This window comes from Argopecten irradians, chromosome 9, assembly GCF_041381155.1.
Source record: "Argopecten irradians isolate NY chromosome 9, Ai_NY, whole genome shotgun sequence".
NCBI classification, from domain to species: domain Eukaryota; kingdom Metazoa; phylum Mollusca; class Bivalvia; order Pectinida; family Pectinidae; genus Argopecten; species Argopecten irradians.
Window position 1 is genome coordinate 8,269,020 of NC_091142.1, and position 16,458 is coordinate 8,285,477.

A 16,458-nucleotide genomic window follows, 5' to 3' on the forward strand; every position below is an offset into this window, starting at 1 on the left:
TTGGTGTTTTATCGCGATTTAAGTTTGGTTGTAACGCCACTTTTCATCACATCAATTATTCTGTGACATGTTGGTATTTCTTTTTCATAAAACACATTACGGTTATTTAGAGTGCATATCGACAGTTCAAAGTATTAATTTTGAATCGCATTTAGTTCTTAATTATTTCTGATAATAACAATACATTAATATATAAAACTTAATCATAATTACAGTATATTGGTAATAATTAGGAAATGTAGAATTATTTTATGAACTACCACAAATAGAAAGTTTGAAGAAAGCAATACAAAACAATTTTTACCAGATAATACTAATATACTGTAAAAACTGTAGGTTTTGGTAATGTCATTTTCGTGACTTTACTATTTGAATTCCTTGTGCCAAAATTGTCGTAAATTAGAACGAATACTAGTTATTACATCCTGCCTCCACTCCGTTTCCAGGACGGAATCGTAGCTATGACGACGATCATTTGTCAGAAATGGTCCCAATTGCGACATCTCTGAGTCATTTCCGTCAATCTTTGAAAATATATCATTTCCGAGATTACCAGAATTTTCTCCGAGGGGATCCGATTGAATTGTCCGTCCGTCCGTCCGTCCTTCAGAGCTACGTAATCACAGCTACACGTGTACAGATTATATCTTAAATTACCAAATAATGTTGATGGACTAATTAGACACTACCAAACATTTCTGTTAAAGCACGCTAAATGCTCTTTATACACGCACGCTAGAGAACCTTCGGCACTTTCCGTAAACGAGAAAATTCCGAAGGTTCCCGATTCATGAGAAGCTATTTGTGTTCTGCAATACAGCTTGAACATATCAGACATGACAGGTGGGTTAGTACTCTCACTATTTTTAGAGTTTGTTTACCAGTATTCGCAACTCTAACTGATTCAGTGATTCACGTTTACAAGAACAAATTAAGGATCCGTTGATTTAGTGGTAACCGGGATCTAATACGGAATATCCTTCAAGATTAATGATCATATCAAAAACTAGTAAAACGTAAAAAATCACCTTACGATTTTTTTATTAATTTTTCTATTTGGACCTTATAGTCAGCCCCATAGGGTCAGTCTGAGACACCAGAATCTCAACCCGAGGGGTAAGATTTATAAGTCGTAAAACACGGGGCTGTGTCAAATCTTATTTCGAGATCTCGTGTCTCACTACAATTAGGGTGAATGGTTCTTTTTGTCCGTAATACTCTACCATCCCATAGTGTTGAAATAGAAGTTGGACTTAGTTCCTATATCTATTGAACAAAGAATGCTAAAATGTGTTAAACTATATGTAGTAAAAACTTACAACCAACTCCCTGGGGGAAAACTTGAGACCTTCAGGTCTTGCAAATCACGTTTAGGTAAAGAATATTAAGTCCTTACACTCTAAATGTATTTGATTATAATCATAATTCAGAATTGAGAAAAAAATGGAATTAGCAATTATTAAACCCGTTTTGGCCTCTCCCATGAGTTCTGCAAAATGTCAATAGATTTGAGATTTGATTTTTATAGGCACAGAGCTCACCACACACGGATTTCGATCTCAATCTCCAAGTTATTTTGCAGATGTTAGCGACAATGGGAAACGGACAGTCTACACAAGTTCTCTGTAACGGGCAACAGGCAGAGCCTACCTGACTGATAACAGACAGAGCCTACCTAACTGATAATAGACAGAGCCTACCTAACTGATAACAGACAGAGCCTACCTAACTGATAACAGACAGAGACTACCTAACTGATAACAGACAGAGACTACCTAACTGATAACAGACAGAGCCTACCTAACTGATAACAGACAGAGCCTACCTAACTGATAACAGACAGAGCCTACCTAACTGATAACAGACAGAGACTACCTAACTGATAACAGACAGAGACGAGCCTACCTAACTGATAACAGACAGACTACCTAACTGATAACAGACAGAGTCTACCTAACTGATAACAGACAGAGCCACTACTTATAACAGACTACTACTACTGATAACAGACAGAGCCTACCTAACTGATAACAGACAGACAGTCTACCTAACTGATAACAGACAGAGTCTACCTAACTATGATAACAGACAGAGCCTACCTAACTGATAACAGACAGATCCTACCTAACTGATAACAGACAGAGTCTACCTAACTGATAACAGACAGAGCCCACCTAACTGATAACAGCCAGAGCCTGCGCAAGCTCTCTCTGTAACGGGCAACAGTCAGAGTCTGCGCAAGCCCTCTCTTTGTCGGGCAGCAGACAGAGCTTAAACAATACGTCTATTACAAAGAGTAGAAAACGCCTTGGTAATAAGGAATGGATGAGTAAATGATATTGTGTTTATTAAACATTTAGCCTCGTATTGCTCCCTCCAATGTTCTAATATTTGTGCTGCTCAATGTTTGGTACCAATTTATATACATTCTAGTCAAAATAAACACATTTTACCGGTATTAAACAGAAATGTCTGCAATTCCCGCCAAACAGGGATGTTTATTCTCGCTCAACCTGATCAGGTTCTCGTAGACACATCAACTCTCGCGCGAACACAGATACAATTATCCCAGACCATTACGCTCTACAACTAAATATGGCCACTACTGTGATTTATTTCTATTGTGTCGCCCAACACTCGCAATCTCACACCACGAAGGATTGGCGAGCGCTGACAGATAGCCAGGCCAACGCCAGTGGCCGGAATTGGTTGCACGTGCCTGAGAGGACAATCTAAGGATCAGATTTGCCTCAGACGATTTATCTGGTGATCGAATTAAACAATGGCATATTGTCCGGACTCCGGTTATGTTGTTAGTTGGTCTGTAGTTATTAGTTCCAACCTGTCTTTGACAGATCTTTGGCATTTATTGAGGGCATAGTCGGGAAACGTCGGTAGTTTCCGTTGACGGTTGTCGATTGAAAAAAAGCGTAAAAATACCTAATATTTTTATAAGTAAAAGATGGAGACAGAAACGTTCAGGGGGGGGGGGGGGGGGGGGTAGGGGGGGGGATTCAAGAGCATAGTGTCACCATTTAATTTTTCCTTTAGCACCTTTCAGTAATGGAAATCTAGACCTATGGATTAATTTCGTGACCATTAGAAGCAGCAGTCAATATAGAATGTGTTTAGGTCGCTACATCTTATAATTGAAATCCGGTAGCAGAATAACCAGGTATTAACTGAATGGTGGTGGTTGTCCTACGGATACTCCGGCGTTTCCAAAACGGCTTTGAATTCTTAAAATGGGAATGTACAACGAAATCGATAATTTTGTAGAGTCGCAAAAGGTATTAACTTAACGTTAATACTACACTTATCATCGCTTTCTGAACAATTTAATTTTTAAAAAAAGTCTTAATTTTCATAACGCGGGTCGTCTTATGTTTCTCGCCGTTGTCCTTAATACAGCGTGGTAGTTGACTATCACTGCACCAGAAGGCAAAACAGTGAAATGAATCTCCACTGTTAATTATATATTACACAGGAAATCTTGCATATGTTTGGTGTTGTAGCATCATCTTAGACCATCGATATATATTTTCTTTTAAAAGAAACCTTAACAATTTGATCCGGAAAGTTAGTGGGCCTTTAAAGATGATCCAACGCTGACTAATGGTGTTTTTTTGTTGTTTTTTTTGTCAATCAAAAACAAGAGCAGACGAATTAGGTTTTTTTTCAAATACAAAAGTTACTTACTTTACACCTTTACCAAAATTGAAAATTTTAAGCTTCTTATTTTACTTCACGATAAAACTATTAATAAAAATGGTTAAATGCGTCCCGAAAAAAATCATGTTATTATTCCCTATATGAAAGTACTGATTGCGCATTCATCAAAAGTAACATTAAAGTTGTATTTCTGATAATTTTCACTGTAACGATATATTGCTTAAACATTTGATATTTGAACATGCACATGTAACTTATTGATTAAGCTCCCAAAAAGAATATGTCGGCCTATAAGAGCGCCGAAATCTAGGGATCATATATTCTGGTTTTGAATACAGCGCCTTCAAACACCGCCATGTTCAGTACCTTCGGCTTTTGTCGGCATTCCGAATCGTACCACGCGACTTATGTCCACACGTCCTGCACGTGGTGATCCAGGTTACTAGCGTAAGCGCACATGTGTTTATTTACGTTTTCCTTCTGGCTAATATGAGCAAATCGTGCTGGTATATGTCCACAGAGCGAGTATTTGAAACATCTAACTCACACATTGCCGTAATTCAGTATTGTGTGTATCAAATATTGTAATGTGCATGCATTATTTTCTTTGTAAATCCGGTCTGCTGAGGTCGACCGCATGTTTTGTTTATGAAAAAAATTGTTGACATTTGGTTTCACATCTCTCGTGTTACTTCGAGATTGTCGCGACGATGTTCGGAAGAGTTCGGAATGATTCGGCATCTTTCGAGCTTATTTTTGACGTGTACACGTTAAAAAGATTTTTTACTTCTATAATTAAAAATACTTCCAGTGCTGCAACTTTATAAAAAGTGGTAAAAGTAGAAAGTTTAAACCTCGGACAGACGGGGGAAAATGTGTATAACACTTAAACAGTTTTCACTATGACAAAAAGAGCGAAAGTGATAGACCATACAACTTTAGTATTTTATATTATTTTTGTGTTCATTGGACAACAGACAGAACATATGCAAGCTCTCTCTCTGTAACGGGCAACAGCCAGAGTCTACACAAGCCCTACACAAGCCCTCTCTCTCTCTGTCGGACAATAGAGATAACCTATGCAAGCTATATATTATTTTTGTGTTAATTAAACAACTATTTACATGAGTAAGCATCAGTTATTGTTCAAATGACGAGTAAAAGGGTGGTAAGGCATCTTTAAATGATAATGGACGTACATGTATACAGTACATAATAGCTAGCGCGCAACCGTGTATATGTTTGCTACTGCTAGGACATCCATTTTATATTACACAGCAATGCATGTCATAAATATGGCAACAAATGCTAATATGTTACATTGCACATAATATTCTTTACATTATGTGTGCATTACATCACAATTTGTGTGTTATAAGGACGAGCGGGAGTTTGATGACAGACTGGTTACTAGGATATGCTACAGAAAGCGAAAGGTTATTTGAGCGCTCAAATTGTTTCCTAAATGCGAGGCAATGGTCTGGGCTATCTCTGCTAAAAGCCTCTAATGGTATGTAAAGTATGTCGTCAAAAGCGGAAAGGTTGGACGGTGAACTGTTGACTTGTGTAAAGGCCAAATGAAAGTTACAAGTAAATTGTAAACGACATACCGCCATTAGTGTCAAATTGGAATGACAAACCACAGGGGGCGTGGTGGTTGCCAGCACGTGAAGACGTTCCGAACGACTAATAGCTTGTGTCGTCTGCTAGTTCCAGTAAATAACATCGTTGTTCCTAGGCCTAGAGATTCGACGTCAAAATGGATAACTTCGTCAAATAGGTATTATTTCCAATGATGATTTTATTAGACGTGAATGTAAATACATTTGTATGTGTTTGAATGAAAACAATGGTCTTAGCTTAAAATGAAACGCTTTCATGGAATGTTTAAACCATAAAGAGACAGTGACACTTCTAATGTAAAGTCCTTTGTCATGCATGTGACATGCATGTGGCATGAAAGGGAAAATTGCAACTGAAACCTGCGTGCGCTACTGGCAGTTCATGAACCTTGCCCGATACCACAATATTAGTCAGACAGACAGACTTCTTTATTTCCCCACAATAAAAAAAATATTTTCTGCATTGGAAAGAAAATTGTATAAAAAAATTAATTGACTAGATATGCTACAATACATAGTAGTCAAGGAATCAACCTTATACTAGAACCGAGCACAAGACAAAAATCTCACAAATGTATGTTGAATTAAGAAAATATTATGAAGTATTCATTTGTTTTTGAGCTTGATTCTGTTTTGTGTAAACTAAGTGGAAAACTCAGTATTTATATTGTGCTTTACGATTTGCTCGAGTGTCCAAAACTGTTTCAAACTCGTTACCTAATGATGGATGGGGCAGTGAACGCTATAGATGTTCCATCTTATTTCTTGTTTACAAATTCAGATGACAAAAACCAATGTAACTTTTTCTTTGGAGATCGTTCCTGTGTGCAACTGCATGAGTATGAATGGGAAAAGATAATGGTGAATATATTTACTCTGTAATTGTCCAGGAAATGCTGAAGGAGATGAACACAATTCTTGACTTTTCTGTGTCTTAATGTATAATTTATCATGTAAATATCTGTACTGTAATATGTAAATTGAAATATATTGTTTGATTGACATAATCTCTTGTAAAAAGAGGAAATAAAGAATGACTGTTTGTCTGTCAAGTAAGGAAATTACTTATCAATTGTGAAAACATAGCAATTTCAACACAGCTATATTCATCATTTTCATCATTCAGGACTTGCCCTCATAAAATTTTCCGACAGCTCCTGTAATGCTGTCACGTCTGGCATAGTAAAATACCAGAATTTTCTGAATTATGAATGATAAGCCTAGCGTATTAAAGTTTTATGAGCCATAACTGCTAAAAATTTTAATATGTTGTTTTTTTCTTCAGAAATATATAGAAAACCAAAAGGTTTGATGAATTAAGCTGTGAAAATAATTCAGAGACAGGCAAAAATGTATGATGCATTATACACATTAGTTACAACACATGATTTTGCACTTTAAAATTGTGTGATTAAGACATATCGACAGAGGTCACTTTGTAATTGGTAAACCACTGTAACATTGTGAAATGACCGGAATTGTAAGCCACAACTTGGTATGTACTTATTTTACTTCACTTTTAACGTAATTATAATTTTTTTTGTAGTACTGCCATAATCCATTTGAAGCTTTATTTGTCCGTGTAAAATGAAAACCCGGGCATTACAAGTATTGTAATCTCAAAATTTTGGTAGCTCTATATATCAAAAGCTCTTATTAATTCGTCAATATGAAAATTATAACTTTCAGCGTCAAATACTTCCACTCATCATACTTATTATACTCAAAATCATCCACTTCCCGATTTTTTTATCCACTACTTCTTCGATTGAAAATTCAAGTTTTTCAGGATGGGATGGAAAATGTTTTTTTCTTTGCAGTTGTGATTATTTTCGATTAGCAAGTTGTGCTCCCCAAATAAACCATAGACTCAATATAATATGCAGCACCTGTGAGTCATAAGTTTTTTACGCGATGTGATTCAATTTGGATTCAATTTATAAAAAAATGTTAATAACAATCGTTTATTGGTCTTAATATTAGCTGGTTAGTTGTAACGCCTAGATGACTCCGCCGATTCTGTTAAGCCTTTGTCTCGACTAATGTCAGTGGTCTGTTGGCGTATCCAAGCATGTAAAGTATAATGTGAGAATTATGAAGATTCGCATGATATATGAATCTATCCTAAAATCGTTGAAGGCCCACTACCTTCCATGAGCAAAACATAAAGGTTTCTTAAAAAAACATTAATAACATCAGAAAAATATACCAATGTCCTAAGATGAGGTTACAACACCAAACATATGCAAGATTTCCTGCGTAGTATATGATTCAATTCAATTCTTTTATTCCTTTAACCTTACGGTTCATCAGAAAAAGTACATTAATATATACAGTGCAACAAAACTTGATATACAATCACATGGATATTTAACACACAGAACTGACAATTCCGTGGGAGGTGATGATAAGCATGCGCACTTATCCAGACCCTTACGCCATACAAACATACATAGTACAGATACACCCAACACGTGCACGACCGCTACGCTAGGGCAGCAAGCAGTATTGATTCTCTTCTTATGGCCAAAACTATCAATTTTCCTAAATTAGGTAATTACTTATAATTTCTTATTTCCAGAAGTTGTATAAATTTGGTCATGCTAGGTTTATTATGATAATTTTTGATAAAACGGTTTCTAACATATGAAAACAGTGGAAATTTTGCCTTCTACCACGCGGTATTTATAACGACGGTGAGAAACATAAGACGACCCGCGTTATGAAAATTAATATTTTATTTATTTGAATTAAATTGTTCAGAAGGCGATATTAAGTGTAGTATTAACGTTAAGTTGATAACTTTTGCGACTCTATAAAATTGTCGATCCCATTGTACATTCCTATTTTAAAAATTAAAAGCCGTTTTGGAAAAGTAGTGGGCCTTTAAATGTAATTTTTCACGTGCTTTGAAATGTGAACGTCAAAATAATGATACACATGCACATAATCAAAGCCTGTTATCACGGTTTGACTGACATTAACACGGCCGATCACTTTATCATGACCTTTGTTTATGCTGCAAAAGTATTCCGTGTAAATTACAAATCAATTTCCACCAGTGCCGTCGCTAGAAACACCCATAATTATACGTAACGAGCACTGCGGTATTTATAAAACCATTCGCTTCCTTTACGTCATAGCCTCCTCACGGTTACATCCATGTGATTGGACATGCCAGAATTTTCCGGATATTGTTTTTGATAAAATTGTTCAATAATTACCACCCATAGAGACCGCATGTATCGGGCATTTATATTTAGTTTAAGACCAACAATGCGGCTATTACCACGATATTTGATACAATTTCAATTGATGCAACACATCAAACACTGCTTACACATTACAGGCGGTAAATCGAGGCGTCATTAATCATGACAAGAATCGACGAAATGCTCTCTCAGACGAAAAAATGCCCCAACACTGATCGCCGTACTTTAAATAAATCAGAACATCAACCTGTCATCCGATTATAAAAGATGGGGGAAAAAACAGGAAAAAACTCCAGCCCCATTGGAGTTTAAAGGTATAAACCTTTCAAGAGCGTAACTTGCTTTTGATAAGCTTTACAGTTACCATATTATGGGGCATTGTTTTTTTCTATTTAGTTAATATGATATATCTCAAATGAGTGATATTTTTACCTTCTAAAGCGAGTATCGCCTATTAGAATGAGCGATTCATCTATTAGAATGAGTGTTTCCTCTGTTAAATGAGTGTATCACCTATTGAATGAGTGATTCACCTATTAGAATGAGTGATTCACTATTGAATGAGTGTTCACTATTAGAATGAGTGATTCACCTATTGAATGAGTGTTGATATTTAATGAGTGTCACATATGTGATATGAATGAGTGATTCACCTATTGAATGAGTGTCACCTATTAGAATGAGTGATTCACCTATTAGAATGAGTGATTCACCTATTAGAATGAGTGATTCACCTATTAGAATGAGTGATTCACCTATTAGAATGAGTGATTCACCTATTAGAATGAGTGATTCACCTATTAGAATGAGTGATTTCACCTATTAGAATGAGTGATTCACCTATTAGAATGAGTGATTCACCTATTAGAATGAGTGATTCACCTATTAGAATGAGTGATTCACCTATTAGAATGAGTGATTCACCTATTAGAATGAGTGATTCACCTATTAGAATGAGTGATTCACCTATTAGAATGAGTGATTCACCTATTAGAATGAGTGATTCACCTATTAGAATGAGTGATTCACCTATTAGAATGAGTGATTCACCTATTAGAATGAGTGATTCACCTATTAGAATGAGTGATTCACCTATTAGAATGAGTGATTCACCTATTAGAATGAGTGATTCACCTATTTGAATGAGTGATTCACCTATTAGAATGAGTGATTCACCTATTAGAATGAGTGATTCACCTATTAGAATGAGTGATTCACCTATTAGAATGAGTGATTCACCTATTAGAATGAGTGATTCACCTATTAGAATGAGTGATTCACCTATTAGAATGAGTGATTCACCTATTGGAATGAGTTCACCTATTAGAATGAGTGATTCACCTGAATTGACTGAATGAGTGATTCACCTATTAGAATGAGTTCACCTATTAGAATGAGTGATTCACCTATTGAATGAGTGATTCACTATTGAATGAGTGATTCACCTATTAGAATGATGATCTTAGAATGAGTGATTCACCTATTAGAATGATGATTACCTATTAAATGAGTGATTCACCTATTGAATGAGTGATTATTCACCTATTAGAATGAGTGATTCACCTATTAGAATGAGTGATTCACCTATTGAATGAGTGATTCACCTATTAGAATGAGTGATTACTATTGAATGAGTGATTCACCTATTAGAATGATGATTCACTATGATGGGATTCACCTATTAGAATGAGTGATTCACCTATTAGAATGAGTGATTCACCTATTAGAATGAGTGATTCACCTATTAGAATGAGTGATTCACCTATTGGAATGAGTGATTCACCTATTAGAATGAGTGATTCACCTATTAGAATGAGTGATTCACCTATTAGAATGAGTGATTCACTCTATTAGAATGAATGATTCACCTATTGGAATGAGTGATTCACCTATTGGAATGAATGATTCACCTATTGGAATGAGTGATTCACCTATTAGAATGAGTGATTGATCTATTAGAATGAGTGATTCACCTATTGGAATGAGTGATTCATCTATTAGAATGAGTGTTTCCTCTGTTAAAATGAGTGAATCACCTATTAGAATGAGTGATTCACCTACTGGAATAGATATTATGAATAGGTAATTATGATATCATTCATTTCAATAGCTCATACCAAACCAGAAGAGAAAAAACCCACAAATAATTCATGTTATACACTGCACCTATCAAACGTCAGATTGAATGCTACTTTTCATTTAAAGGTTGGAACAAATAACCTCTTACACCACGTCCAGTTTGTGTGTCACATGTCTTGCCTGACAACAGATGACGATAAACTAGATAAAAAGTCACTGGAACCATAATTAGTTCCAATCTAATTAAAATTTGACTTCTAATTCCGCTCTTCGATGCTGTGCGTTACGCTCTGATACAAGATCTAACAATTTCCCGTTCGGAGTCATCTCAGTACGGGGTATTGTAAGATTAGTTCCTTCACAAAATGTCGTTTATCATCGTCTTGTTACTAATCATTAATCTCTGAAAAATGTCATATCAGCATGACCAACCAAGTACTTGTCAATAAGAAGTTCATAAAGGTAGGGATATTCCGTATTTGCATATCACAGAGTTATATGCCCATGTGGGTAGATATTGATTTTGACATCATGTGTATGTAAGCGTAACGTCATATTTTTTCAGAGTTAACGACGTCAAAATAATGACGCCACATTTGATACTTACGTGTAAGGGGTAACTCTGTAATAAGCAAAGACGGGATAGCCTTCTTCTGATCTGAACAACATTCCTGTGAACCCAAACACCATTAAAATTGTTACGATTTCGACATGTTACGAACCCATATGACTGCTAACGGCGAGAGTTTACCCTTCACCGAGCCGGTGTATGTTAATTCTTACCTTTGTGAAATCTCCGAACATGAATCCCTGCTCCAGACCAACGAAGACGACCATCAAAGCAAGCAACTGACATCGGGAATCCCTCAACATGTCCAGCGTGGCAAGACATAGCTCCTTGGAGGAGAGGTTTTCGCTATCGTCTTTATTCTGATTGCATTGGTCCATCAGGGAGATGAGAATAACCACACCCATCACACCACATCCTAGATATATACTTAACAGCATTATCCTTGTACTCTCCGGGATGATCGTGATGGTGTCGGCAGAGTAGCGCGCCTGGTCCTCCATTCCTTCCTCTGTAAGACAGTAAGTGGACCCACAGGTAAAGTTTGTTGACGTATTGTAATACTGAAATGTGTTGGAGAATGTCTTATTCTGTGATAGGACAAGTGTAGTTATGAGATTTCCCCATATATTGCTTGTCCTGTACAGTCCACAAAATATCCCCATGAATTTGTTTATAACAACATCCTGATCTTGAATATGGGAATGTTCAGCGTACGCAAGTGCAATGGTGGTGATGGAAGTTGCTTGTGCACTCCACATCGGACCAGCTAAAAATCCGAGTACTACTCCCAATGGAAGCAACATGTAATGCTCCGGGTGAAAATTCCCAGCAAAATATCCGGTGAAGAATATGAACGACATTACCATGGTCCATTTGGTGGTAAGCTTTTTGATGATGAATGGCGCAACTATGCAGGAAAGGATGGTGGTGAGATACATACTACTAAGCGAGACAACTCCAACCCCTCCCTCCCAATTCATTGTACTCTGTAAGCCCTGAAGAGATATGAACGCTGTAAATATGAACATGAAGGCAAAGCCGAGGACTATAACATTCTTTAGGGCTTTCGTCTCACTCATGTCCCTGACGGCCTTCATTGTGGCCGGATCGTGAGGGAGAGTGTGATAGTTCGAAAGGGTATAGGAATGAATGGTGCTTCTTCGCCTCCCTTTGTTGTACTCCGCCCCACTTCCACCGATGAGGGACATAACATTCGTGTGAGCGTGAGACAGTGGGTCCACGATGATCTTTTCCTTTGTAATTTCTGTGTCGGACGCCATGTTTGTCAAATCCCAAAACGCAATCTGATTCACCAGAACGTTAAAATCGCAAAACAAATTTTGGAATTACTTTCACCTTATATTTTTTATAAACACTGTTTAAACATTGTCGGACGCCATGTTTGTTAAATGCGAAAACGAAATCTGATTCACCAGAACGTTAAAATCGCAAAACAAATTTTGGAATTACTTTCACCTTATATGTTTTATAAACACTGTTTAAACATTGTCGGACGCCATGTTTGTTAAATGCGAAAACGAAATCTGATTCACCAGAACGTTAAAATCGCAAAACAAATTTTTAAAATTACATCCACCTTAATTTTTTTATTAACACTGTTTGCTATTTTTGTTATTTTTCTTATATGTATTTGGTCTCTTTATTACATTCCTAGGCTTTCGACGTAACATCGAAAATATTTTCTTCAATTTACGTCATATTATTCCGAGGTTAAACGCTGAATTCGCTGTTTTTCCACTACTTGCACGGTTGAAAAATTTCCATTCGCAACGAGGTTACGTACATTGGAATATTACAGCGTAAACGATTTTCATCTTTTTAAGTCCTTAAGTCTTCTAAACAGATATTCTGTATTTGGCTCAGATGTCGTATCCAATTTTGTACCACCCGCCGTAATTCAATTCAAGATGTTAACCGCTGCCTCTAAAAACTACCATATCTCACAAACATCCGGTAGATCTGGCACTCGATTCTGTTGGGATCCGTCCAAAAACAATCACAACAAATCTCAAATCACATGTGATGTATTGTTTAGTTAAACACTCGCGCGTGCGCGCGTGCTGTGAGACCGCTGACGATGTCTGATTTATTGTCCTTTATAAGCTTCCAAAAGAAGATTATGTAGCGATCTAGAAATTTGGGGATTTACTTTGAGTCGGCATCCTAATCTAAGTATTGAACGTCAACTGGTGATCGTAGCATTACGTCCAAATAGATAAGGCTTCGTTCATGCAAAATCGTGTTTTAAATTCCGTGGCTGTATTCAAACGGGACACGTAGGCTGTAAAGCTGATCCGGACCCCACATCCACGAGAGGAACGAACATCTATCGACTGGTGATATCGAGTTAAAAGCTCGTAATATAGAGACAGCCTTTCACTCACCAGTAAAAACCACTATACTTATCATCCTCGCTATATAAGATGTCATGCACAACGTTTGCGCGTTCTAAACTATTCATAGCTTTCAAGTCTTGATCGCTGTCGGAGATATCGTTTCCGTCAAGACAAGTGTTCCCTTGACCTTTGACCTTTCCTAACACCCTAGTAACGGAAACCAATAAAAAAAATCTCTAAACCAAAGGGATATTTGTGCAACAGCCGCTCAGATCGATGTGATCAATATCTATGATATTCTCCGCATGACTGATTGGAATCTATTTGGTATAACTTAATTTTCGATCAGAACGGAAAGCTTTGGCTACGCAGGAAATGTCTCGTACATTGTAACGATAAATGACAAATATGTGTTAACGATTAGTCCTTGCGGAAGTCTTCTTTTAGTGGTTGTGTCAGATGTGTGCAAAACGTCTCCGAGGATGTCTGTCGAATTGCAAGCTCTGATCCTTGTCAGTGGAAGAATTGCCGTCGTTGATACTGTTGGTCTTGCGACTGTCAGTTTGATTGTCGAGTATGAGACGCACTAATTGTGTTAGTCCGCCATTAGCACGACACTTACATCCATCACATGGGCGACGAAAGTTTCACACACCATTTTATTTAGAAGCGAAACACTATTTTATATTTATGCATGAGAAAGTGGTATACAATATCACACTCGGTCCGAACTCAATAAAATTAGGACCATTTCTGATTTTTTTTCTGAACAACTACCATTGGTCATCGCCCCCTGATTTCCTTCAGTTTAATCCTAACAACACCGCACCAAGAGACCTACGTGCTGAGCACGACTATCGTGACATTGATGTTCCATGAAATAAATCGGCAGTCCGTGTACATAATCGGCAAAGTCCGTGTATATAATCGGCAAAGTCAGTGTACTTATTCGGCAAGCTGACACCTGCATCACCACATTAAAATGTTTTTCCGTGGGAATCGAACGCTCCGCATGTAACTCTAGACAATGCTTTATCGAACTCTCCCTATGATCTCCAAAAGCTGCTGTTAAATCAAAGCACATAAACCATCGGATTTGGCGGTTGCAGTACCTCACAGCGTCGGTTCCGTGTTGTCATGGCAACAGGTAACACCATCTGAAAGATTTAAATAAAACAATGATAAGATTGAATAAAAGTGCTCTAAACGGCTAGCATTATCTGCTATATGCTCTCTTTTATACACGTTTTCCTAATAGATTTTATTAAGCACACGTAAAGAAAATAACTGCTTGTGAAAATTGGGTCAAGGTTCAGATAAAATGTTTATGCAGTATAGCTTGTCAAAACCGTTCATTGTCTAATCCAGACCCAGGATCATGAAACAAAACTGTCTTAAGTTTATACTTAGCCAATCAAAGTTAACGTTACAAAAAGTAACATCATTTATGATTTGCTAAGTCTAACCTTAAGACTAAGATTGGTTCATGATCCTGGAGCCTATATCCCTGTGATTTCTGGTATGACTGTATGGCATTAAAGTACTCTAAATGATTGTCATTATTTATGATCAACAATACGATATCTTTTAATCATTTTTAATTGGACTTTATTCAGCACAAATGAAAAAGAATATACCGGACGTATCTGTGAAATATGAGTCAATGATTGGGTAAAATTTGCATAAAGTATAACTTGTCAAACCGTGCATTGTCTTATCCTGCTCCCTATGTATTCCTCTGCCTTGGCATTGCCATGGTATTGTCATGGTATTGTCATTATCCGAAAAAGGTATAGCCAAATTATGTATTGGTCAAATATGCTGACCCTGGTCAAGTCCGGTTTAGGCTGTACTAAATTAGGCACAGAAGCTTGTCTAATCAAAACTTTATCCATCTAACTGCGTTTAATAACCATTAGAAAATTCTTCATCTCAAAATTGTCCATGGGAATGCATTACGAAAGTTAGGTAAGGTTTCTAAGCTTCAGGGCTCAGGGCCCAGTTGTTTAAAAGAAGATAAACTTAATTATTTTGGTAGTGAAATTCTAATTTCTAATTTACTGCAAAATTCATTGTTATATATTCACTTAAGTCAGTACATTGTATGTTGGTCAAGAATGGAGTTCGTTAACGTTTCATCCCCGTAATATTTGTAAAGTTAACAGAACTTATTTTATTTTGATTTAGAAATTGTCTTAACCTGTGATTAGCTTAATCTTCATTTCTCATTTGCTGCAAAATTTGTAATTATATTAGCCCAATAACCTTTTGAACAACTTGGCCCAGATTTTTTCCTTCACCTACAGTATCAGAAGTATGATTGATCCTATCGGCAAAGAAGCATATCTTAACAAATGATTGGAAACCTTTCTCATTTTTATCAAATACGTCATTTCATGATGTTCAGATCAGATCTGAGATATTCCTTTCTCATAAACATTGTTCAGTAAGGGTAAATGCTCTGAAAATAGGAAAGAGAAAGAATGGCATTATGTTTCAGATCAGATATGAGAAAGGCCTTTTAGTTTTTCTTCAACATTTCTCAATGAGAGGAAATGCTGTGAAAAAAAGAAAGAGGAAGAATCGCATCCCTGACTATGTAATGTCTTCTCTTTGCAGAACATTGCGTTGCGGAATTTCCTCAAATCCAGGAACATTTGTGAAGCTAAGGTCAGGCTAGCATGTTCCCAATTAGAAACTATTTCATGAAATGTATTACCCTGTTAGCTTTCGTGATCAATCGCAATCATTCTAAACAAATTTCTGACGTGAAGTATTGCGAAATATTACAAAAGTGCTAAAACAAAAACCTTAAAACAATATCCGGAGGTGGATATTGGTGTTAGTTCGTTAAACAGGGTAGTTTTTGCATTTCTGTCAGCGATTTAATCACTGCCTGCATGTTGAGAGTCAAAAACGACAAAACTGCCCTTAAAACTCACGAA

The 16,458-nt window shown here is 36.7% G+C and overlaps 1 protein-coding gene across 1 annotated transcript in view; it reads right to left on the reverse strand.

Moving 5' to 3' along the window:
* Positions 1-16,458, reverse strand: part of LOC138331314 (protein unc-93 homolog A-like) — a 41,390-nt gene that overhangs the window by 10,529 nt on the left and 14,403 nt on the right. The window contains exon 2 of the mRNA XM_069278841.1: positions 11,369-14,670. Coding sequence (XP_069134942.1) covers positions 11,369-12,436 — 1,068 coding nt within the window. The 5' untranslated portion in view covers positions 12,437-14,670. The remainder of the gene's footprint in view (positions 1-11,368; positions 14,671-16,458) is intronic.